Source organism: Aulonocara stuartgranti (assembly GCF_965226115.1).
Source record: "Aulonocara stuartgranti genome assembly, chromosome: 6".
Taxonomy (NCBI): domain Eukaryota; kingdom Metazoa; phylum Chordata; class Actinopteri; order Cichliformes; family Cichlidae; genus Aulonocara; species Aulonocara stuartgranti.
The window spans coordinates 31,988,269-32,013,865 of NC_138944.1; the positions used below are offsets into that span (position 1 = coordinate 31,988,269).

Sequence of the window (25,597 nt, forward strand, 5' to 3'; positions counted from 1 at the left end):
ACCTGACTCTAAAGATTGTACAGGTTTCTGTGCAGTTTGTTTTCAGCAATGAAAAATCAGAAAAAAGAGGAAAGAAAGTCACACATGGACGAGCCTCTGTGCTGTTTAGTATGTCAAAAATGTTGCATGTTAATGCTTCACTCACCTGACTTTCCTGAAAAGGAAAGTAGATTAAATTAGTAGATTTTGACTGATGGTAGACGTGCATTGAGCTAAATCTGACCTGGTGGTGCTATGAAGGCACCGTGTTTCACACACAGACACATTAAAGTTGGATGTGTAGTATGGTAGGTCTGAAAAGTGAAGCCTTAAACTTGCATTCTTTTGGTTTGCCAGCATATGGTTGCAAAAATTCTTTGGGTTGTACTGAGGTTTTGCAAAACATGGCATTTTGTGGTGGTATGGATCAAGCCAGTACAGCCTCAGACACACCGGCCTAGAGACTGGTCTGCAACCACTGCTTGTGAGGGAAAATGAGTATTCCCTGACTGTTTGCTGGAGGTTGATGGCAGTCACTAGACTAGCATCCCCAGGCTTCTACCTTTCTACCTATAAAACCCGAGAGCAGTCAAATGGTGGAAGTGGAAGCTAAATTGGCTAGTCATTCATATGTATATTAGGTCGTTACCTAGGAATTCTGGAGGGAGGGGAGTGGGGGTGAGTGATTGAGGGGGTGGGGGAGCTGCTAAAAGCTGTGAACTTCCTTTTGTGTTTCATCTTGATGCATTCTCAATCATCCAGGGAAATAAATCTCCAAAAGTCACCAACTTGGAGTGTTTCAGTTTGCCATCTTGGGGAGAAATCAACACACATGGGTGTATGTCCTTTGTTGCTGACATTTATTGATAAAAACAGTACAAAAAACCAACCATTTGTACACATATTTACAAATAATTCAACATTGTCAGCAATCACTCACAATCCTGGCACTGCCACGGTATCTGTCGTCTGCATTTACCACATGTGTACCTGTAGCAGTGAACACATCGCACAGTGGCCTGATTTTTTTTGCATCTGTGTTTGACCTGACACGTGGCCCTTTTTCCAGGGCTCGGTGTGGAGGGTTCTGCCCGAAGCAACTGATCTTTTCTTGCCTTCTTCGCAGCTACATGAGAGTGAGCCAACTCTGTTGCAAGCGCCACCAGGAAGTCCACCCGTCTTTCCTTCGTCCCGGTGCATGCTTGATACAGCACATGTGCATTCAGTGCTGCCATGTCAATCATGTTATAAAACACGGCGACTGGCCAGCGCCGTGTTCCTTTGCGGACAGTGTACTCCCGAACCATCTGGTCCATCACATCCACGCCACACTTTGTTTTGTTGTAAAGGGTGACAGTGTTTGGCTTTCTTTTGGTGGTGTTATCAGTCTGAACCACGCTGTGCATGCTGCTAAGAATATAGACTGTCTTCTTCCGTTTGGCCGCATACGCCGTCAGCGTGGCAGCAGAGGTTGAAAACACCTAAGAAATAAGATAAATTGTTATTTTCATTTTCATACGCTGACGGAGTTGGCTCACTCTCATGTAGCTGCGAAGAAGGCAAGAAAAGATCAGTTGCTTCGGGCAGAACCCTCCACACCGAGCCCTGGAAAAAGGGCCACGTGTCAGGTCAAACACAGATGCAAAAAAAATCAGGCCACTGTGCGATGTGTTCACTGCTACAGGTACACATGTGGTAAATGCAGACGACAGATACCGTGGCAGTGCCAGGATTGTGAGTGATTGCTGACAATGTTGAATTATTTGTAAATATGTGTACAAATGGTTGGTTTTTTGTACTGTTTTTATCAATAAATGTCAGCAACAAAGGACATACACCCATGTGTGTTGATTTCTCCCCAAGATGGCAAACTGAAACACTCCAAGTTGGTGACTTTTGGAGATTTATTTCCCTGGATGATTGAGAATGCATCAAGATGAAACACAAAAGGAAGTTCACAGCTTTTAGCAGCTCCCCCACCCCCTCAATCACTCACCCCCACTCCCCTCCCTCCAGAATTCCTAGGTAACGACCTAATATACATATGAATGACTCCAGCATTTGACTGACTGCTCTCCGGCTTTTAAAGGTAGAAACGCAAAATGATGACTCCGCGGGGGTCTAAGGTAGAAAACCAAAATGACTGCTCTCCGGGGGTCTAAGTGCTAGAGAAATGACTGATAAACTTCCAGTTACACAGGTCTACAGACCAGTAATGGATCACCCCCTGACAACTACCTGTTGATAAGAAAAATGTGTTTGCTAAATAGTCAGCATAAATTTCCCTATTTTTGCTGTCGGTTGAAGTGTGTATGGAAGTGACGAACACTACAACTACTCCATGAGTTGTAGTGTAAAATACTACGCACAACAGAAATGGGCACCTTTTGGCTTTACAGTAAAATTTGAACTTTTTGAAAGATCCCTGCTGTAGCCCTGAGGTGCAGCTTTTACTTTGAAGGCTACCATTCTACATTTCTGTCTTGCTCCGAAACTTTTCAAGATTTACTTCTGCTCAGCTAGTAGTTAACAAGCCTTTGTAGACAAACATGGAAACTGCATTCAGCCGTGTCAGTCAGCTTGCAGCCAAAGCTATCGCAGTGAGGTTTTTGGTGCAGCACCTCCTTCACAACTGGTTTCACACAGCCAGAGCCAGCAACTTGCCAACCTTTCCAGTCTTGGAAAATACGCTTTTCCCAAGGAACCAGTGGTTTGGTATCATGTCCAACATGGCTAACAACTCTTGTAGTCTTCAGGAGAAGTTTAAGGAAAAAGGGAATTGGCTTTCTTGCTCTTTGTCCATGGTAAACACTTTCCATGGGCTCAGTCACTAGTTTGCTTGTGGATGCATTCATGGTCCCTCTGATGCACTGCAAGATATTTCAATCAAAACCAGGAATGTGAATCTTGTGCTGGCAGCAGATAAAAGTTTATTCTCCAAAATATCACCAGAAACGTATGTGAAAGTTAGGGCTGCTCCAAGTATTCTGCAGGTTGTTGTTGTTACTCAGGGGCTGTCAGTTTCAGGAGAAAAAAAAACCTATTTGACCTCAAACAGAGAGAGGAAAAAGATGATTCAACACACATGGAGTACATACAGCTGACTTCCCAGAAAATCCTCTTCATGGGAAATAGTAAGCCAAACTAGGGGTGGCTGTAGCTCAGGAGGTAGAGCAGGTCATGTGCTGATCGGAAGGTTGGTGGTTTGATCCCCGGCTCCCCCAGTCTGCATACCAAATATCCTCAGGCAAGATGCTGACTTCCCAAGTTGCTCTCTGATGCATCCAGCACTGAAAACCATAGAAAACAGTGCTTACGTGAATGTGGCATGTTGTATAAAGTGCTTTGAGTGCTCCAGGAGAGTGGAAAGACGCTATATAAGAATCAGTCCATTTACCAATTAACCAAAGCAGTAGTCAAGAAAATGAAAGTTTGGTTCAACACAAATTGTAAGTGTAAGAATATAACCCTTTTTTAAATGTTAAGTTATGCCAATGAATGTCTGAGACATGTTCAGAGGTGCATTATGCTTTACAACTAAAAACCACAGTTTCACTATCCTTTTCTGGTTGGAGGGTGAAAGCTAGACATGTCATCTCCAAGAGATGTGCTTCTACATCACTGCTAGAGGGTGGAAAAAACCCCACATTCACAGCTTAGAGTCATCAAAGTAAGGCGTTAATCATTACCTTTTTTTTTTTACCTCTATTTTTGGTTTCCACCAGTTGTTCAAGACAAAAACCAGCTCGTAAAAGCTCCTCTGCCACTGAAAATAATGCTCATATAAAAACCGTGACCTGAATCATGAACGAAACACAATGAACCAAATCAGAGAGAGCTCGGAGGAACTATTGCGTTCAGCAATAACTATGTTTGAGAGTTAAGGTTCAGATGTGAATGTATACAGCAACGCCTATGAGAATCTGAACACCAGCGACTGGAAAATGAGACAGAGGTGAGATTTTTTTTAATCTTGTGCACACAAGTTAGGAGCTCTGCATCTGTAGATTGAACAAACTCAGATTTTAAGGGTTTGTTAAAATGCTCCAAATACAGACAAAACCAAGGTTATTTTACTCTGCTTGAAAATCTCAGTGACAGTTTAATATGTGGTGTCTAACCATGCTTACTCTGGATGTCATTACTTTGTGCCCCTGTAACATTGCAGGGAACCTGGCAGTGATTTGGAGTAAACATGCTCATTAAAGAAGTGTGTAGGTGTGCCTTCTTTCATCTTCAACATTGCTAAAATTAGAAACATCCTGTGTCAGAGTGATGCTGAAAATCTAGTTCATGCATTTGTTACTTCTAGGCCGGACTGTTGTAACGATTTATTATCCGGATGTTCCAAAAACTCCTTGGATTCATGAGACAGACACCCTGTCTATTATTAAAATTAGTCTTGAAAGTTCTATTTTGGCATGTAGAGCTGGATCAGCTGATCCTGAGCCATCCCTTAGTTATGCTGCTGGTGCGCTTCCCTTGATGGACTCAGCATTTCTTGGCCACACCCACATTTTCCACACATCACGTGGCTACATGCCATTACTGCATGCCATACACTTTATTTTAGACTCTGCTTTTGTTTCTTTGTTCTCTTCTCTGCCCCCTCCCGGAGCCTGGTTCTGCTGGAGGTTTCTTCCTGTTAAAAGGGAGTTTTTCCTTCCCACTCTCAACTATTGTGAACTGATGCAATGAAAAAAAGAATTGAAATGCAGATCAAATTTGGGTAAAACAGAACAGAGACAGTGGGAAACTGTTCTTTTAAAACTCTCTCTCTCACACACAATATAGGAAATCATGTCAGCAGAAAAAAGATAATCATATTTGCCTTGGATGCATAAGCCAGAGAAGACACAAAGGAGCTCCTGACCTCAGGAAGTCACAGACTTACTCTGAGTGCTGGGCCCAAGCCAAGATACACGAGAGGATTGTAGCAGGAAGGGCATTCAGTGTAAAATCTATGCCAAATCCAAACATGTGGATCCATCCATCCACAGTGGTGACCCTTTAGACAGCAGTGGAAAGTACCTTTAATACCAGCAGATACAGGTTATACTGTTTTTGTTTTTAACAGAAACTTGTATCTTATGATCAGGTATTGCTGCCTCTATCATTTTTTCTCTGCATCTAATTTAACTGAATTCTTTTAAGAAGCCTGGCAGAAAGGTGGGTGAAAATGGATCCTTGCACGTTTGAATGAGTAAACCCGGCCCTCTGTTCTTTTGTCTTACCCTGCTGGATTTTGCAGGTGTCAGGTAACTCAGTGAAGAGACTACACCCCTCTCCTTCAACACACCCAGCAGACAGAACAAGACCGGGCAAGCTGACTTACACAAGAATAAGCCACACCTAGCTTTCACTCTTTATCCCCTTATAACTAAAATAGCTCATTACAGACATTAGGTACATACTGGGGCATGTGTTCCTGTTGTTAGGTGGGATGTGGGTACTTATAGATTTTTGTTTGTTAAGCTCAGGGTGGAAATCCTTCAAATAGCTGCAAGTCCCCAGTAATGTTTCTGGGTATCTGTGGGAGTCTAATGACCTGAGGTCACATTTATATTACATACTTAACACATGCAAAATTACACATGATGGTTTTCTCTTTGTGGTTTCTACGTCTTCTCTGGAACAGCACTTAGGGAAGTAAGTAGAGGGCTACTTTTCTCTTTGTATAAATTTGGATTTATGACTTGGCTTTATAGCAGACAGGCAAACACAGACAGATGCAATAGATGTGGGTGAATTAAACTAAATGTTGATATCGGATCGATACTTTACGGTCAGTATGTAGCCTACTGAATTGTAATAAAATATTGTTTTTAAACTCACAAAATATACCTCAAATATGCACTATGAAAAATGTCTGAATATAATAACCTTTTATTGTTAACTGTCACATCTGTTTTATTCATAGCCTACAACACATTTAAAATACAGAACTCGACCAAGTGCTTTAAAATTTACATTCCAGCTCTCCAAAAAAACAAATTTCAAAATATATGAAAAGCTGAAAGGTGTGTTTTGTTGTGTTAACTAATTATTGTGGAAAATAAAAATGCCAGTGGTCATTAAAATCTGTTCAAAATTTGCAAATTGATGATTCATCTCATGTTTGTAGGTTACAATTATCGGTATTGGTATCGGTACACTGGCCCTGTATTTGCTTGGTATCGGATCCCAGAATCTGCGGTGTCACTCGGCAGATGAACACAAAGAGTTAAAAGACAAACTCCACCCACACCATCGCGTCATCGTCGACCTCTCGCAGGTGTCACGTCCAGGTTCTTTCCACTTAACTCAGAGTCAGTGAGGTGATTCACACAAACGCTAAAAGACTTTCCTTCCCAGCTTCCCGGAAAAGGCGTCAGTCTGGGCTTCTGTGGAAAGTTTCTAAAGTTTTACTTGTTGGACGCTGAGGAGCGAAGAAAGGAGGGAGCTCTGTGAGCGCTTCCAGAGGCACTGCTGCGCTCTTCACACGGATCAGTCCGGCTCCGAGCTCCGGGATGGCGGCCGTGAAGGCTCTGCAGCAGTGGTGCCGGATCCAGTGTGAGGGCTACCGGGATGTCTCCATCACCAACATGACCACGTCCTTCAGGGACGGACTGGCTTTCTGCGCCCTCATCCACAAACACAGACCCGATCTCATGTGAGTACACCTGGAACAGGACCGGAGAACGAAAGCAGGAAATAAGTGAGAGACGGTCACTTATGGTTTTCTGGGGGGTGATTTCAAGATAGCACTATTACATATCTGCACTCGATTTCAATGCTCAGCATGTCTGCGTAATGGAATTGGGCATTTTACAAATCCCTGTGACTGCTGCTGGCCACATGTGTCGTGTCCAACTTTGTGATGATCTGTCCTCAGAAACGGTCCCATTTTAAACTATGTGCCCTTGATAAGTTCAATTCGAGTCGCAACAGAAACTAAGTTTTGTAATGTCATCATCACAATTGGACAATGAGCTACATTATTATGTCTACGTTTAGAGTTAGTTGTACTTTTCCAGTACCTACTATAAAAATCTGAGGACTTGCACTCTTCACTGCATAAGATTTGCAAGATTGATGCCCAAGCCTCTAAGCAGTATTTTCTCATCATCTTTAACTGACTCCTGGCCAGTCACTCTCGCAGAGATGCCTGCTTTTGTTTCAGCAAGGCCATTTGACAGAAAAGACACAGCTGCTGTAATCGCCTCATTCCAGTATTTATGGCGAGCCAAAGCAGAGCGAAGGCGCTTGCCATGTTTACATGAGCCGCAGCAGTAAACAGTGGCTGAAGGCTCAGTTTCAGCGTGCTCAGTCGTGGCCGTGTGATTAATGCAGGCTGAACCTCATGTTAGTTTCAGATCTTCAGCGTGGGATCAGTGAGGCAGGTGTCACGCTGCTGTTGTGATGTATGCAGAAGTGAGTCAGCAATGCATGACTGCATAACACATGTTAGTCTGCGCTGCTTCAAAACTGAAGACTGCAGGAGGGAAGTTGATTTATGTGTTTTGTAACTTCTGGGTTTTTCCTGCTCTGTTGCAGCAAATTTGATTCGCTGAAGAAGGACGATGTCTATGAGAACAACAAGCTGGTAAGACACGTTTCCATTCTGGATGCTCACACTTAACTTTTTTTTTTTTTTTTTTTACAAACTGATTTCCTGAATCCAACAAAGGCTCCCTTAACCCTCCCCCTTTTTTTTTATTTTGTTCTTGAATATGACAATGCCAGCTTAAGACTGAAGCATGTCAGCAGCTATTTGATGGATTGAAATGAACTTTTAATATGAACATTCCTGTTTTGGAAATAATGAATCCCTCAGCCATGGCTACTTTGTAACTGACCACACAAGCTTGCATTGTCCTCAGTTTCTCAATCAGACCCAGCCCTCATTCGTCACATCTAGTTTTATAAAAACCCAAGATGGTGAAGGTCAGAATATCCCCACCAACTGGTGACTGCATGCACTGTTTATACAGAGTCTATGGTTCTGCATTGCCATCCTGTAGACTCTTAGTATTGTTAGCAAAAATTATAGAGTTTATTGATTTATTTAAATAATTAAAGTAAAGCTGATGGACAAAAATCACCACCCTAGTTATCATTTATGATGCGAGTTAATAAATCAGTCTGTTTTTTGAAAACCAGTTTGCTCTGAATGTAACCTGTTCCAGTCCCAGCCCAGAAAACTATAAATACGTCCTCAGTTACAGGAGCAGGATGCAGAAGGGCTATTTTCCAACCACTGTCAAGTCACTAAATAAATCATGACTTGTTCCTTTATTTACTTTTGTTTTTATTCCATTGCCAGACAGATGCTCTTATTTTTGCCTTTGCACATATCTAAAATATGGTGATGCCATGTGACAATAAATCTGAATCTAAGTCTCAATCATAGACTGTATATAAAAGATGACATCATCCAAGGCAGCCATGTCATCATTTAAAAAAATAAATCCTTAGCTGTATCCACAAACTGTAAATAAAAGATGGACACAGCCACTTTGGCTAATGAGTTTAAGCTAGTTTTTGTTGAAGCTGTTTTCGTGGTGTGTGGTGCTGTTTGCTCACCTGATGTTAACTTGTACATCCCATTTATGAGTGAATTCAGTCAACGTAACTATTGATTTCTTTTTTACCTGCGTGTTAGTTTTCCAAATACTTTCAGCGACATCTGCTGATCCTTATCAGTGGATGGGGTTTTTGGCAAAATAAAAGTAACTCTGCCATCTGTGTCATTAGAAAGCACAGGTATATTTGTTATTTAGAAAGGATAGCATGACTCTCTCTTTTGTGAGAATGTCCTGGCCAAGACAGACAGCAGAAAACCAAAACAAAACCAGTCTCTGTGGGATGAAGAGTAAAATATAAAAACAGACACAATTTATAACCTCAAACATCAGTGGAAATTGTCTCGGGCCAAAACACAGGGCCCAGCGCCATCAGACTTAGTTGATTTTCATCCTTCCTCCCTCCAGGAGGAGGAAGCTGCAAATATGAGCGTTCTTTGTCCAAATTCAGTGTGAACATTCAGGAAAGACTGAATGAATAACACTTGGAAATGTAGACAATAACATCCCACGCTCCTTTCTTTTTTGATGAATGTAGGTCAGTAAGAATGAGTGAAGCAAAGCGAGAATAGCTTTTATAATGACACTGATAAGCTAGACCATCTGACCTGAGTATACAACCTCGAATCGTGGGGGAAAGCTTTAAGGTTTGTAATCGGTCTCAGTGTTTTATGACCCAGCATACATGCAGTATACAGCATACGTGATGCGTGCATATAAATAACATCCAGCACTGGTGTAAAAGTTGAAGCAGCCAGTGTCTGTCTGGGCTCAAAAGACAGATCAGGCTGGACTCTGAAGTAAAAATACAGTTTCATTTTCAGTTCTTTCACCAGTTGTTGAACTGTGATGACTCTCCTCTATAAAAGGAGTCATGAGTTAACTCCACTTCATAGCCCTGGACTTTAACTCTTTTGCCCTGTGACGCCTGCTAGGGAAAACCCTTGTCTCTCTTTTCTGTCATATTTCAGGCCATGTCCAGAACAAAGGTTTGGATCAGAAGTTAGTGAGGATGATCGGCTTACTAGGACTACCCTTGTAAAACCCTGGTACCTATGCAATGGTCTTCAAACCACAGCTTTATTGACGGTGTCAAAGCTCGACATTAAGGGTGCGGGGGGGATAGTTAATGATACATGAAAAGTTCAGTGTTGCTTATCTGACATTGAAGAACATCATCATATTTATATAACCAGCGAGGAAGCAGGTAATCTTCGTGGGGTAAATGAACCATGACCACAGGAGCCACACCTGTGCCCCTGATAGTGTTTGAGATTTACAGCTGAGTGTGCAGCTCCTCTACACAGATGAAGCTCAATACTCCAAGAAAACAGACTTTAAGTTAGTCAGCTTGAGTTTAAGACACAACTTCGGTTTACATCAGCACCGTGGGATCTTGGGTAATTGTGGAAATAACGTTCAGCATGGGCGAGCAGAGAAGTGGTGGCAAAAAGCAGACTGCTTCAATGCGGGCACTTTGCATTCTTCACTTACTTTTTCTTCACAGATTCTTCATTGTTAGACTGAACTCGGGGAGTGCCAAGAGCTCGACATGTCAAAACGCCTGCTCTTTGGGCCAGCAGAGAATAAAGCTAAAGTGCGGGAACTGTTTGACGCTGCTCTGGGTTTCAGCTCAAAGCTGAAACAACATGTTGGGCAATCGAATAAGAAAACGCTGTAAGAGATTAACAGGGCACAGCAAAGTAAACAGCATCTGAGTGGCTCTCTTCATTATCTGATTACCGATTAAACAACGACGCTGGTGCTCGTTGGCCTGCCACTGCTTGTTTCTTCCGTGGAATTGCTGGATGTTAGTGTAGTGTGCAAATTCTTGATTTATTTCTCACTAGTGACTCACATAAAGGGTAGAGGGAATAGAATTCAACAAAATCCGGGTTGGTGATTTGTATTTGACGTAGATAGGAACAGTAGAACAATGAAAATGGTTTGTTCACACTATGCAAACATCTCTTCCTCTTTCAAATTAAACTTGTGTTGTCTGCAAACCTCAGAGAATGCATGCATTTTTGAAACAAATGCCCACCTTTATCATCTTTTGCTTTTCTTTGGGACATCTAAAGAACACAATCATGTTTGGTGTCCTTAAAGATCTAGAAAGTCTTTCATAGACATCACACAACGTAAGCTTTTATGATTTATAAGTGCATTGCATTCGTCTAGATTTAAAACCCAAAGTCTTGTTTCTTTTCTCACTGGATAAAACTGGTTTTATCTGCAGGCGTTCAGTGTTGCAGAAGAACAACTGGGAATTCCAGCGCTGCTGGATGCAGAAGACATGGTTGCACTTAAGATTCCTGACCGCCTCAGCATCCTGACTTATGTCTCCCAATACTACAACTACTTCCACGGACGCTCCCCGAGTGAGTATTAAATAAAGTCTTACTGTATCCCTCTCTGTCCATCTGCACACATCTCATCTGTTCATCTGTCTTTGCATACAGTCGGTGGAATGGCGGGTATAAAGCGTCCAGCCGACGGCCCCAGCGATGAGCCGTCAGGGAAGAAGAACCAGGCTGTGACGTCTAAGGTGTTTCCCTCTTCTAAGCCTGCCAGAGAGAACAGCCCTCCCCCATCCTCCAACATCACAAAGCCACTTCCTTCCCCAAATCAAAACAAAACTTCAACACAGGTAAAATTGAATAGTTACTATTACATTTCTAAATTGGGGCGGAAGTCTAAAAGTAATTCATTTACGAAATACTGACCAAGGTTGTGTACGTTCATCCACGTCAACGATGACCAAATAACTACAGACAGGTCACTTGGTCTGTGTCAGCAGATGATTACCATGACGTCAATGTAGTTACTTAAAAAAAAAAAAAAGGCCCACATTGCGTGACATCAGTTAGTTGTAACGGCTGAAGTCCCCTCTTGTCCACACTCTTTTCTCTCTTTCTTTCTTCTAGGAGGTTGTGGTTGGAAAATCTCAGGCAGGCACCCTGAGTAGCACATGTGCATCCTGTCATAAGCACGTTCACCTGGTGCAGCGACATCTAGTGGATGGGAAGCTTTATCACAGGAACTGTGCAAAGTAAGATGATAGGAATGCTAATGTTGGCGCCATTTAGGTCCATTATGTTTATTCCAAGTCTGCCATTAGAACAGGGAAAGACTGATTTGTGTAAGAATGCTAGAGAATTATTATACTTATTTTAGTTTTTCTTATTAATTATTGTATTTGTAATGCCTCTATATAACTCAGTTTTTATTTTTTAATCGCTTGTATTAAGAAAAACGGTTAAAACAACTAAAAAATATTCTAGTTTTCCTTTCTCATACAGTTTAACTAGTTTAATAATTGAAAAACACATTTAAATATTTCAGAAGTCTCTTAATCAGATAAATCCATGGATTTTGTTAGCTATTGACTGCTAGCTCTGCCGCTACCTAGTTAAACTTAGCTAGTTTCTTCTTAGCAAAGACTATTTTACTTTTCTCATTAAATAAAAAGCTTAAATTGTTTTATTGTTTGTTCATTTTTTGATATATTGTTTTTTGGTTTTTTTTTTTTTTACATAGGACCTTAATTTGTCCTGCTTTTTCTATCATGAGGAAAAGAAAAATGAGTAGCTTTAGCAAACTAGCCAGAACACTGTTATTGCTAAATGTAGATTTTTTTTTTTTTTTTTTTTTTTTGTAAATTGCAAATGTTACACATTTCTATGAATTCAGAATGTTCATTTATTAACATAAAATGTTGAATAGAGTCAAATTGAGCTTAATTTACGTTTTGAACCAATACAGTCTTCCTGTAGCTTGGGTTTGCAGGTTAGCATCATTATAAACGAGGTGTATTGAGGCTAAAATGGCACCAACCGCAGGTTTATGTTCCTAGTTTGTGACTATGTTCCCTGTTGTAACCTGTGTGTGTGTTGTACTTTCTCTCTCACAGGTTGCTGTCATCTGCAAACACAAGCACGCCTCTTCAAGATTTGACCCCAAACTCCTATGTTTCCAAATTCACTCCTCTTAAAGACTCGAGTAAACACAGTACACCTGCTCCTACTTACACATCCTCCAGTCTGAGTCCTTCACGGGTGTCGGAGAAACCCACCACTCCCAAGTCCACTTCTGCGTCCCCATCCCCCTGGGCTACATCATCTAACTCTTCGGCCAGACCCACAGCTTCACGTGACACTACTACCACTGTGACCCCATCTATCAACACCAGGCCGGCTGAAACTCCTCGACCCTCGGCAACCGCTGCCAAGACACTCCAGTCCAAGCTCAAGTTCTTCCAGGAAGATAACACGGCAAAGGTGGAGGAGAAAAAGACTTCAACCTTCAATGTGGACATAAACAAAGGCCAGAGTATTGGTGGTAAGGCACAACAGGCCACGGCAGGGAAAGCTGTTACTGTGGTCATAAATGTGGGTGGTACTGGAAAAAAAGAGGTAAATGAAAGTTTGGACAAAGGTGGGAATACAGCTAAAACAACTGGCACTGGCTGGAAGGTGAAACAGGAAGACGAGAGTAATAAGTCAAAAGCATCAGCAGCAGCCTTCATCTCCAAAAAACTGTCTGAGGAAAACAACAATAACAACAAAAAGCAATCGTGGGCGACTACAGTACTAAATAAAACTGAGAAGTAAGTAATCTAACTTGAGACTCACAGAAACATGTGATTACACTTTGTATCCTGCTCTACCCTGACCTCTACTGGTGAAGAGAGGCATTTAAGTTGCATTCTTCACCTCTATTTAGATCTCAACCTAAAGTTGAGACACCAAAGAAGGAGAAAGAGGGAGTTGGCGGGAAGGTGAAGCTGAAAGTGAACCCATCGATCCTGTCTGACCTGCAGTTTGAAGACACCACGAACTCTTCTGAGAGCCCGGGCAGTCAGAGCGGGCTCAAGGCCAAGACTGCAGACAGGGCACCCTCGAAGACGGGCAGTACATTACCCAACACATCAGGTTAAACTTACACACTTTACAAGCAGAGAGTTGATACACAAGGTCTCACACACACTTTTGACACACATTTGACCTCTGACCTTTACATTTCACATCTGCCTTTCTTCCAAGTTGACCCTGAAATGTGTTCTGTCTTTAAAGAAAGTATTGTTGAGAGAAAGAGAACAAGCTGCCTAGTTAGAAATCTACTATAGTATAATTTTATATACAATAATCTCAAGTTATTTACAAATCAATACATATTATCCATCACCTACTCCTACATTATGTTTGTGTATAAAATATGATTTCCTTATATATAAATGCTGCCCAGAGAGTGAGCTGCCTTGGTTTGTACTCCCACAGTGCTTCTTATTAATAATTTTATTAATACTGTGTCTCTAATCTGCTGCTTATATGCTTATTTGGGAGCTACTTTGGGTGTAATATCATCCTTGGCTTTTGTGCATTTGCTGTCATTGTTGTAAAAATGCCATTTAACAAATAGCATTTACAACCAAACAACAGAACTAGGAACTGACATTGACTAGTGGATGTCTAATGAGGGAACTGAACTGGTTTCAATTGTTTTTTTTTTTTTTGTTTTTTTTTTGTTGTTGTTTTTTTCCCCACAGCAGTGAAGGAGACTGAGACTCCTGCAGACTGGAGGTCGAAGCTCAAGCCCGTCTCCAAAGAAACCAAGTAAGACTTGTTTGATTGATTTAATTGATTCTTACTTCTTATGCTTCTCGTTGAGTCCTTTTCCTTATTGACTCGTGCTCCTGATAACAGCAGGGAGTGTATGTACGTGGGTGGCCTCTCAGCATATCGACATCGTGAGGCATTAACTGTATGAGCCCCCCCCCTCCTCCTGATGTCCTGTCCATCCATCCATCGTGTGATCCAGTCTTTCATCCGTCTCACCAAACATTCCTCCCACAGGAAGCCTGTACCTGCTGCTCCTCCAAATGTCTCGGCCATCATTTGTAGTCAGAGCTTTCAGTCTCTCCTCTTCCGCCACATGCATGCGAGCCCCAAATGGTGTCGGGACTGAGTCGAGTCCTCCGTGGTGCAACATATGCTCAGTGCTTGGAGTTCCTTTTCCACGAATGACCTTTCCTCTCGCTCTCATGAATCAAAACTGTAGCAAGACGGGGAAAGAGTCTAGTCGTAGGTTAATCGAATCCTCTCCATTTGTCCCTCTTCCCGCCCACAGGCCTGCTGGCCCTTCCACTAAACCAGGGTCTAATGAGGCTCCGAAGACCTCAGAGATTTCTGCGAGGCCTTCCTCTCAGTTTCCCAGCCTGAGTATTTCTGTCACTCCACCGAGATCAAAGGGTAAGAGCGTGGTCATAACCAAACATTTACAGGAAGAAGCCTTCCTAACAGTTTACTGTGAGTCGTGCCTTTCTAATTTTTATCCGTTCTTAGCTTTGTTGGTTGATTTATTCTCTGCTTTTTATCTCCACCTTTTTTTTTTTTAGGATTACAGGAGGGTCTGAAAGGGCAAACAAAGAATGGCACCAAGTCAGAGACAAAGAAGGTAGTGGGTCTCTGAAAATAAGTTTGCCGTAGCTTTTTTTTTTTTTTTTTTTTTTTTTTTTTTTTTTAAATGAGCATGTCATTCATGCACTTTTCTCTGCATCTGTTTGCGTCTGTAGATGAAGCCAGACTACATTCCCAAAGAGGACATCACGAAGGAGCTTGAGGAGATTGAACAGAATTTAAACGAGCTGGAAAAGAGGGGAGTCGATCTGGAGGTGAAGCTGCGCAAATGCGAAGAAGGTGGGATGCACGCGCCAGCTGTGTGTTTTGTGAAGGCTTTTCAGTCAGGACGTGCTGTGAATGTAAGAGAAATCTTAATGTATGTGTCTGGGATTAACTGTGTGCTCTGTGTTCCTCGTCAGAGGGTGACGATGACACTCTCACGGACGAGCTCATGGTTGAGTGGTTTGGTCTGATCAGGAACAAACAGTTGGCCATGCGTCGGGAGTCTGAACTGGTCTACATGTGAGTAGACACACACACACACACACACTCACACACTCTCACTCAGGAAGGGGGCATGCCACTATTTAGCGATTAGTGAAACAGACTTGTGGCCAGAAGGTTGACAGTGTGAATTCCCAGTGTCCTCCCTCCTCCGAGTCACTGCAGGGTGTCCTGGAACTAAGCAGCTAACCTGCCTCACCCCTTCCACCCCCACCAACCCCCGACTGTCTGCAGTGTCCACACAAGTGTGAAGCACGACGCTGCTGAACACAACAGCGACAATTCCACTGAAAATACTAATTTGATAAATAAATGGTAAAGACGGATATAACACTGACTTGTAGCTATAAAGCATTTCCAGACATTTTATTAGGTACACCTTGTCCGTAATGGGTTGGACCACTTAATCCACTGTACTGGATTAAGATCCTGTGACTGCGGAGGCCGTTTGAGTATAGTGAACTCGTCATGTTCAAGAAACAAGTTTTAGGTGGTTTGAATTCTGTGACATGGTGTGTTATCCTGCTTACACTGGTTATAAAGGGATTGACATGGTCAGTAACAATCAGTAAGATGGGCTGTGGTGTCTACACAGTGCTCAATTGGTACTACTTCCACCATCAGCCTGAACTGTTGAGACAAGGAAGGATGGATATGAGGTGCCGTAAGGGACATTATTACTGAAACGCTCTCACACACACAACTGAAACGCTCTCACACACACTACTGAAACGCTCTCACACACACTACTGAAACGCTCTCACACACACCACTGAAACGCTCTCACACACACAACTGAAACGCTCTCACACACACCACTGAAACGCTCTCACACACACCACTGAAACGCTCTCACACACACCACTGAAACGCTCTCACACACACTACTGAAACGCTCTCACACACACTACTGAAACGCTCTCACACACACTACTGAAACGCTCTCACACACACTACTGAAACGCTCTCACACACACCACTGAAACGCTCTCACACACACTACTGAAACGCTCTCACACACACTACTGAAACGCTCTCACACACACCACTGAAATTTTAGCTCTCACGCACACTACTGAAACGCTCTCACACACACCACTGAAACCAGAGGCATTTCTGCTGAACAGGAAGTTGTTTCCTGACAAGGAAACTGATGGAAAAAGTGGTATATTTCAAAACACTACAAGGATTTCTACTCAGCAACCTGCTAGTACAGCAGTCCCCAACCTTTTTTGCGCCACGTAAACAATATAAAAAATAAAAAAACGATAAATACCATGAAAACCATAAATAGAAATGTGTTCGAATTTTTGTGGAGGAATAAAACCCATTACATAGAAAGATCTCAGCTTGTGAAGGGATACAATAAAGGTGGTATCAAAACTCCAGAATTGGAATTTATGGTTGGCACCCTTAGAATTAAATGGTTAAAATCTTGTCTGTCACAGCCAGACTCTACTTAGCTCCACATCCCATGATTCTTGTTTAATAAAATGGTATACAGGATTAGACTTTATTTTGAAATGTGATTTTGCGGCAAATAAAATCCCCATAAAGATATCAAACTTTCCAAAACAGACGTTGCATTTTTGGGAAAATGAAATTTACCCACAACTTCTCCCCATAATTCAACCTTATGGAATAATAGGGTAATAACACTTAATCAAAAATCAATTTTCAAGAGTGACTGGTTTGAACAAAAATATTATATTCATAACAGATTTGTTGGATGATAACGGTGTCATTCTAAGTTACACAGACTTTTCAGAAAAATATTGTCTAAACTGTTCTCAAAGAGAATATAACAAATTTTGTGAACTGGTCCCACTGCCTCTGCTTCATTTGATTAAAATTTTTATGATATACAATAATTTCTCATCAGTGCTCCCAAATTTATTGCTAGGGCAATGTCAGCTGTTTGATAAAAATGCAATAAGAAATTTGTTAGTAGTTTCTTCAAAGACAAAATATTTCATAGTTACAACAGAATGGTTACATGGCATGGTTCTAATTTAGTTATTTCATATACACTGGATAAAGCATACTAAAAATTTATGAAATAGCCTATTCTACCTAAAGTTAAAGAAACACACTTTAAACAAAACTAATACTGTGGCAGAATTTCTAAAAAAAGAGATTTGGCTTTGAGGTGGATCAGTGTTCTTTTTGTACTGATGAAAATGAAACCCTAGAACATCTTTTTTTTTTCCTATGCCCTATCACACAATGTATTTGGTGCAACTTAAAAAATTGGATTTCCCTAAATATTAATGATGTGCCACTGTTTGAATTACATCATAATTTTTTTTATATGGATCATCTAGCATTGGATGTCTCAGACATTATTAACATCATCATACTTGTTGAGTATTGCAGCATCGACAGCGATCAACTCGAAGGAAAATGACGACGGAGGCAAAAATGTCCTTAATATTTTTGGGAACTTTATTCCTCATCAACATGCGGCAAAACTTTTCTCATGGGTGCCATTTTCGTTGTGGTACTTTTTTTTTTTTTTTTTTTCTTAGGGGCGTGATGACGCAGCATCCGTGCTCTTACAATGAAACAGTGCCTCCTTGTGGTGGCAACTAAAATACTGTCTCTGTTAAACCACAGTAACCATAATGCAGTTAAACACTGTACAACATGAGTACACACAATGAATATCTTAACAATACTTTTGAGTAAATATCATATCCATTGTGCTAAATGGAGGAACGCTAAGCCTTCTCTCCCTGGTTTTATTGATGATTTTAAGATATTTTTCTTTGCTAAAAAAAAGACAAAAAGCACATATGCCAAAAAAATAACCAGGATAATGCACGTCTCCCGCTATTCTAAATTTTGACTTATGCTGAGGCTAATATATTGTTAAGTAATGCAGCTGTCTCACTAAGGTCCAGAATCGATTTGTTCCACGATTCAATTCAATTCGATTTGATTATGGGGAATTTTGACAGTCAGAAATATTATAATTCAGATCAGTACATTTACATATTTTTGTATTTAAAAAAAGGAAGCTGACACACGCAAGACTTTATCAAAGGTGTGAGCATCACAGCAGATGCCTTTGTGTCAAAGTAGCTGAAGATAAAGCACATAAAAACATGAAGGTGGTTTTCCTGGCCTGGGATTTTATAAAAAATATTCTGCAGTACATCAAAAACGAAAGAAAACCATTAACATATGAACGTTACCTCTGACGTTACAGCGGTTTTATTAGAGACACGGCTAACGTTTTGCATTTTGCATAATTTTAAAAAGTTTAAATTTATTCAGTATTGAACGGCAGAAATTAGGTTTTCTTTTCGGAAGAATGTAAAATGAAAAAAAAAAAAAACAGCGGCCGACTGCGCTGTAAACAACAGTAGACTTGTGCATAACAAGCAAGCGAATAATACAGAAAACAGATTTTTAGACGGGAAACTGTTCTTGAAGTACAGAGAGAAAGAAAGAGAGAGAGAGGGCTGTGCATGACGTGCGATTTTATCGTGGTGGAAGCAAAACAGTGAGGGAATTCATGACGATGTTTATGTGAAGCGCAGTTTGGATCTTCTTTTGCTGCTGGTTCAGTCAATATTGTTTGGAGAGAGATAAAACTAACAGCTTTAGAATTGGCGCAAAAACGGCGTGAAAACAAAGCGCGGACCTGCCGACAGATCAGAGTCAGCGAGCTGTCGGCTTTCAGCCCCGACCCTGTCCGTGCTGTCGGGTGAGAAAGGCGACATCTCACTGATTCTGATCCGCGGGTCCGCGCTGTGTGTTTACGTCTTTGTGCAGAAGCCGTGTACCTGCTCATTTACTGTCTTAGCTGTTTGGTGGTTGTTGAAATTTTGTGAGGTTTCACCAGAGATTCTGGCATTTCGGGTAAAATAAATTTATATTAAAAAATCGATTCAGGATTTTAATGAATCGATTTCACGTTATCCAAGCCAGAATCGATTTTAATCAATAAATCGATTATAAAAACCCACCCCTAACTAACAGGTTGCTGAGTAGACATCTGTGTAGTGGTTTGTTTGAAATCTAACACTTTTTCCTTCAGTTTCCTTGTCAAGAATTAACTTCCTGTTTTAACTGAAATGCCTTCCTGTTCAACTGAAATGCCTTCCTGTTCAACTGAAATGCCTTCCTGTTCAACTGAAATGCCTTCCTGTTCAACTGAAATGCCTTGGTTTTTCAGTAGTGTGTGTGAGAGCGTTTCAGTTGTGTGTGTGTGTGTGTGTGTGAGAGCGTTTCAGTTGTGTGTGTGTGAGAGCGTTTCAGTTGTGTGTGTGTGTGTGTGAGAGCGTTTCAGTTGTGTGTGTGTGTGTGTGAGAGCGTTTCAGTTGTGTGTGTGTGTGTGTGAGAGCGTTTCAGTTGTGTGTGTGTGTGTGTGAGAGCGTTTCAGTTGTGTGTGTGTGTGTGTGTGTGAGAGCGTTTCAGTTGTGTGTGTGTGTGTGTGAGAGCGTTTCAGTTGTGTGTGTGTGTGTGTGAGAGCGTTTCAGTTGTGTGTGTGTGTGTGTGAGAGCGTTTCAGTTGTGTGTGTGTGTGTGTGTGTGAGAGCGTTTCAGTTGTGTGTGTGTGTGTGTGTGTGAGAGCGTTTCAGTTGTGTGTGTGTGTGTGTGAGAGCGTTTCAGTTGTGTGTGTGTGTGTGTGAGAGCGTTTCAGTTGTGTGTGTGTGTGTGTGAGAGCGTTTCAGTTGTGTGTGTGTGTGTGTGAGAGCGTTTCAGTTGTGTGTGTGTGTGTGTGTGTGAGAGCGTTTCAGTTGTGTGTGTGTGTGTGTGAGAGCGTTTCAGTTGTGTGTGTGTGTGTGTGAGAGCGTTTCAGTTGTGTGTGTGTGTGTGTGTGTGAGAGCGTTTCAGTTGTGTGTGTGTGTGTGTGAGAGCGTTTCAGTTGTGTGTGTGTGTGTGTGTGTGAGAGCGTTTCAGTTGTGTGTGTGTGTGTGTGTGAGAGCGTTTCAGTAGTGTGTGTGTGTGAGAGCTAAAATTTCAGTAGTGTGTGTGTGAGAGAGAGTTTCAGTAGTGTGTGTGAGAGAGCTAAAATTTCAGTAGTGTGTGTGAGAGAGCTAAAATTTCAGTAGTGTGTGTGAGAGAGCTAAAATTTCAGTAGTGTGTGTGAGAGAGCTAAAATTTCAGTAGTGTGTGTGTGTGAGAGCGTTTCAGTAATAATGTCCCTTACGGCACCTCATAGATGGATCCATGCTTTCATGTCGTGTACCCCAAATTCTGACCCTACTCAGGGCTCGCAAAATCGCTAGCCCGACGTCCCGGAGCTAGCGATATCTCCGGTCGGGTGACCAAAATCTATCTCAGCCCTGCCCGTTGGGTTATTATATAGCCCGACGGGCGGGGCTGAGATAGATTTTGGTCGCCCGACCGGAGATATTGCTAGCTCCGGGTCGTCGGGCTAGCGATTTTGCGAGCCCTGCTACTGTCTGTCTCAGCAGAAAGTGAGACTCAAGCCAGGCGACATCTTCTATTGTCCAGTTTTGGTGAGCCTGAGTGAACCGTAGCCTCAGTTTTCTGATCTTAGGTCACATGATCGGCACCCAGTATGGTCTTCTGTAGCCCATCAGTGTCAAGGTTCTCTGTGTTGTGCATTCAACGATCATCATACCTCGGTATGTAACAAGTGGTTATTTGTTGCCTTCCTAATGGCACGAAGCAGTCTGGCCCTTCTCCTCTGACCTCTTCTCCCAGAGAACTGCCGCTCACTGGATATGTTCTCCTTCTCTCTCATTCTCGTGAACTTGAACTTCAGCAGGTAGTTTTTTCCATACCTAACTCCATTCAGTTGCTATCACGTGATTGACTATTTGCATTAGCGACCAGATGAACAGGTGTACCTAATGAATATGTACATAGTACAGTATACCCTTGTCAGCCACTTCATTGGGTACACCTATATTTTTAACAGAGTGGAAACTTATTCTTAAAGCTTTTGTGTCAATATGTCAACAGCTAAGGAAACAAGAACTGAGAATCTCAGGGGGAGGTGGAGGCCAAAACAGAGCTGTTGGGAGTCTGAATGTCAGATTTACATTTGTCAGGTGGCGCGAGAAGACTTACACACCTGCTGGATGCGTAAACATGCATCTGTTGCCAAATGATGTTTGAAAAATTCTGACTAAGATACAGAATTATCCCAAGAACTACCAAATATGGAGAGGATGACGCAGTGTTTTTCTAAAAACGTTGAAAGTTTCAGATGTGTCGACAATAACACGCGAGGTCTCTGTGAATGTGTTTAAGGTGGACCATCTTAACCTGCTCTCTAAAGGATATACTCTTTAATAAAGCCGTGAATTAGGTGTCATCTCTATTTTCAAACATGTGCAGTGGAAGAACCCAGGAGCTGGAGGAAGAGCAGCCCACTGTTGAGCAAGAGCTCAGGAGGCTGATGGAAAAACCAGGTGAGGTTTAGGGATGAAACTGAGCAGAGTGCACAACAGGGGGAAAAGGAAAACCGACCGCTGATCTGAGCATGAAGTGTGTGTGTGTGTGTGTGTGTGTGTGTGCAGAACATCTGAAAACATCCTGGGACAGGAAGAAAGAACAGGAGCTGATGAAGAAACTGGTGGCGATTGTCAACGATAGAAACGCTATCGTGGATGGTCTGGATGAGGACAGACTCAGGTGTGTGCAGAGTGTGTGTGTGTGTGTGTGTGTGTGTGTGTAAAAAGTTTGGATTTGATAATGTTTAACTCCAAACAGAGTTAACTGCTTAAAACTCAAAGATATTAAAAGCATCGCACGAGATGACTGATTATACTTCTTATCCTGTGTCACTTCTGTGACTGTAATCTATCAGCAAATCAACCATGTAGCAAATGCATTACAAATATAACAGTTTTAGTTGTGTATTGAGGAAAATGTCTTGTATTTATTATTTACTTTGTCTTAAATGTAGCAAATCGGCTTAAGCTTGTTCATCAGTACTTTTGAAACAGCTTAACTAGAGAAAAAAAACAACTTGAACGTCGGCCCTCTGGGACACTTTTTGGCTTATTTTGACATTTTGTGGACTAAGTACGACGTAATGAAACTGATTATTTAAATTGCTCTAAGTGTAGCGTTCAGTTGCTGACTAACCTGTCTGTCTTCTGTGTGTTTCTGCTTCATCTTCTCAGGGAGGAAGAGGAGGACGAGCAGCTAAACAAGATGATGCTGGATTTCAGTGAGTGCCCGCACCACCTCCACAGCCCCCCCCCCCCCCCCCCCCCCCCCCCCACCCTGTTCATTAGTTATCATAACCTCAGTGTCACTGCAACTTAGTTGGCTTATAAATTATCCAATTGAGGATTTCCATCATGGACACCTCTAATTGAAGTAGATAGAATTCTGTGTGTGTGGGGACTCGTGGTGCATTTTTCATTTTTTTTTTTTTTTTTTTTTTTTTTTAAGCGTGCGCCTGGGCAATGTTTTCATCTCGTTTGATCTACTGACTGCTAATGGAAAAAGCATCAAACAAAATGCTCCCCCCTCTCTTTTTGTCAGCAGCATCCCTATTAGACAAATGGATAATGCAGCTGCTTAATTTGACCCTCTGATAGAGCAGCGTTGGATCCGGCTTCATTTGCAATTCATGACCGGCAAAGCAAGGCTGAAAATTGAGGAGATTTATTGAACTTCAGTGAAAGGTCATTACATTGCAGCGAGCGAACGCCGACCGTGGGCTAAAGACTAGCCATTTCAGTTTTAATGTATTCATAAAGTTAATGCCAAAGTTTCACAATTTGTTCTCACTCAGAGTGCAGTTGTGTGTCCGTTGACACACACGTGCCGTGTCCCATGCGGTGGAGATGTGGAAAATCACCTGCTTTCCACTGGAGGCGTCAGGACATCCGTAGTGGTGACTAAGTCAGACTTTTGTGTCTGCAAGATGGCTGCAAATGTGGGGCTTTCTGAATCACGGTGCAATATTAAAGACCCTTAAATGGGCTCATGAAAGGAGCTGTTTAATTATGTATACAAAATAAAGCCCACTTAATAATACAGTGACATTTTAACATTTTTATCTGTCCCCCAATACTTAGTCACTCACAAACAGCTCCTACATGCTGTTTCATCCTTTAAAATCATTTTAGCCAAACTACATTGGACTTTCTAAATAAATGCTCAGAAGGATTAAAGTTGCTTTTCGGGGATATTAAACGATTTCCTTTTTTCAAAAACACATTTACAATTCGCCATCTTGTGGGTGGCTCAGTCGCCTGAATCATGACTACTACTGTGTGAACAGGATGTCTGTCGATGCTGATGATGCTCAGACTCTAAATCTCTTCAAGAATCAGGTCATAGTGCAGCTCTGTGCCTTTAGCCTATCGGGATATTTTACTTATATTAATTATTGGCAACAACCCTCTTAGTTTACCCCCCATTTTGAACAAGTTGTTTTAACTCTTCTTCCTATTGAGGCAACTTTCTGCTGATTGACTGTCCCTTGCAAACAGAAGGTCTGGACAGAAAGTGGGTGGGGCTCCTGCACCTACATTGAGAGCAAATAAAGCCAGTGACACTGAAACATGAACACAGTTTGTCTCACAGGATTGTTTGAAAACATGAAAATTCACCATCATGACAGTGTGTTCTTAATGCAATGTAATAACTGTTTTGTTTTGTTTTTTTTTCTTTATAAAGTAAGAATTTGAATGATGTCTCTCTCTCGCTCTCGCTTTGATCACACAGACATTAAGAAGGAAAAGGAAAAACCAAAGAAGGAAAAGTCAAAGTCTCCGATGTCCAAACTGTTCGGCTGGGGAAACAAGAAGGAAGCGTGATACTCTGCAAAGCCCTGCTGTTGTTGCTGTTTTCTTTCAGTCTTCCTTTGATGTTTGCGCTGCTTAACGTCAGTGTGCTCAGCCTGTGATTTGCGGGATAACACGGATGCTGCGTGCGTTTGAGTGTACAGCATGTGCGAGCATGTGCAATCTGTCGTTCTCGGCACTTGTTGAAAGATGCCCTTCCCTCTGTCAGCTGTGTCACTCAAGATCTGACGCTTCTCCTGCCTTACTCCACTGTACACACACACACACACACACTTACAGCATCGAGGGGTTAATGACTCACTAGTCGTGATGTGATTGGGTTCAATGTTCCAGTTGTTAGTTTTAATCCCCTTCTAGTCTTAATCTGTCTCCTTAATGCTGAGACACACACACACACACACTTGCTGTCTGCTTACATCTCGCTGTTTGTGCATCTCATTGAAATGTTGCTTGTATACAATAACACTGATACAAGTGGGAGTCAAAGTCCTTCAAACCCATCGTGAAACAAGCCACATCAGCAACGTCGGGGTCGCTGTCTGAGTCTGTTTACTGCATTTGGACAGTGACCACTGTGCTTCTTTAGCTATGTCTTAATGATATCTAATGGCGTTTTCTAGATGAGTGGTTCCCAAAGGGAGGTCATGGGAGTAGGATGTCTGAGTCAGAAAAGACACAGTCACTACAGATAAATATGAAAGCTGTAACGAGGGCTGCTTTTATGGCTCAGTAGAGGGAAAGGATGCGTGTGGTTTGCGTCATGTGACCTGAACGTCTCATAAATACTCAGTCGTTTGCCCGTTTTTATTTGTTTTTGTTTTTATTGAGCGCATGAAATGCATGAAGTGGTCCACATTGGACCTTGATTTGTACATGTTTTAATAGTTCTGAGCCAAACTGACTGTGTACTGTCTGAGTGCCATAAATTGATGTAATTCTGAAGCAACTTTTTAATTGTTTTGTGTGTTATGACCAGATGTTGTGTGTATGTTTATGCTCTCATCCCCTTGGTGGCTGTCTGACTATTAAAAGGAGAAACTTGCCTGGGTTTTAAATTAATTGCTGTTTTAAATATTCTTACTTTAATAAAAAGATGGTAAAAATTAACGGGCCGTGTTGATGTAGTTGGTGAATGCGGTGCACAGTGAAACTCAAGTATTAGTAATAAGCATGCCTGGGTCACCACTATGGCTCACCTGGTTTAGCTGGAAACCCATCCTATACTGAAGGCTGGACCCCTCGCTGTAGGGGCCTGGGTTTGAGTCCACCTCAGACCATTTCCTGCGTGTTGTTCTGCCTCACTTTCATGTCTCCTCTCTGCAGGATCCTATTGAATTGGGGGGGGGGGGGGGGGGGTAATTTATTTAACCAAATAATTTGACTTTATTTTTATTTTTTAT

At 41.8% G+C, this 25,597-nt stretch overlaps 1 protein-coding gene and 1 long non-coding RNA gene across 3 annotated transcripts in view; one reads left to right on the forward strand and one right to left on the reverse strand.

The window, feature by feature from the left end:
* Positions 1–6,101: 6,101 nt before the first annotated feature.
* micall2b (mical-like 2b) lies at positions 6,102–25,239 on the forward strand. 2 transcript variants are annotated; one of them, XM_082537290.1, is made up of 16 exons: positions 6,102–6,631; positions 7,516–7,564; positions 10,783–10,924; positions 11,006–11,193; positions 11,471–11,595; positions 12,457–13,152; positions 13,269–13,477; positions 14,092–14,158; positions 14,673–14,794; positions 14,941–14,999; positions 15,118–15,241; positions 15,364–15,466; positions 21,769–21,842; positions 21,951–22,065; positions 22,560–22,606; positions 24,118–25,239. In XM_082537290.1, the coding sequence occupies exons 1-16, from the start codon at positions 6,489–6,491 to the stop codon at positions 24,207–24,209; spliced, it is 2,355 nt and encodes a 784-aa protein (XP_082393416.1). In that variant the 5' UTR covers positions 6,102–6,488; the 3' UTR covers positions 24,210–25,239. The 2 variants fall into 2 exon arrangements, with proteins under 2 accessions (XP_082393416.1, XP_082393417.1); XM_082537291.1 differs by having other exon boundaries at positions 14,095–14,158.
* LOC309708939 overlaps positions 6,588–25,597 on the reverse strand; it is a 42,854-nt gene continuing 23,844 nt past the window's right edge. The window contains exon 3 of the long non-coding RNA XR_014277379.1: positions 6,588–6,641. This is a non-coding gene — a long non-coding RNA (uncharacterized lncRNA). The remainder of the gene's footprint in view (positions 6,642–25,597) is intronic.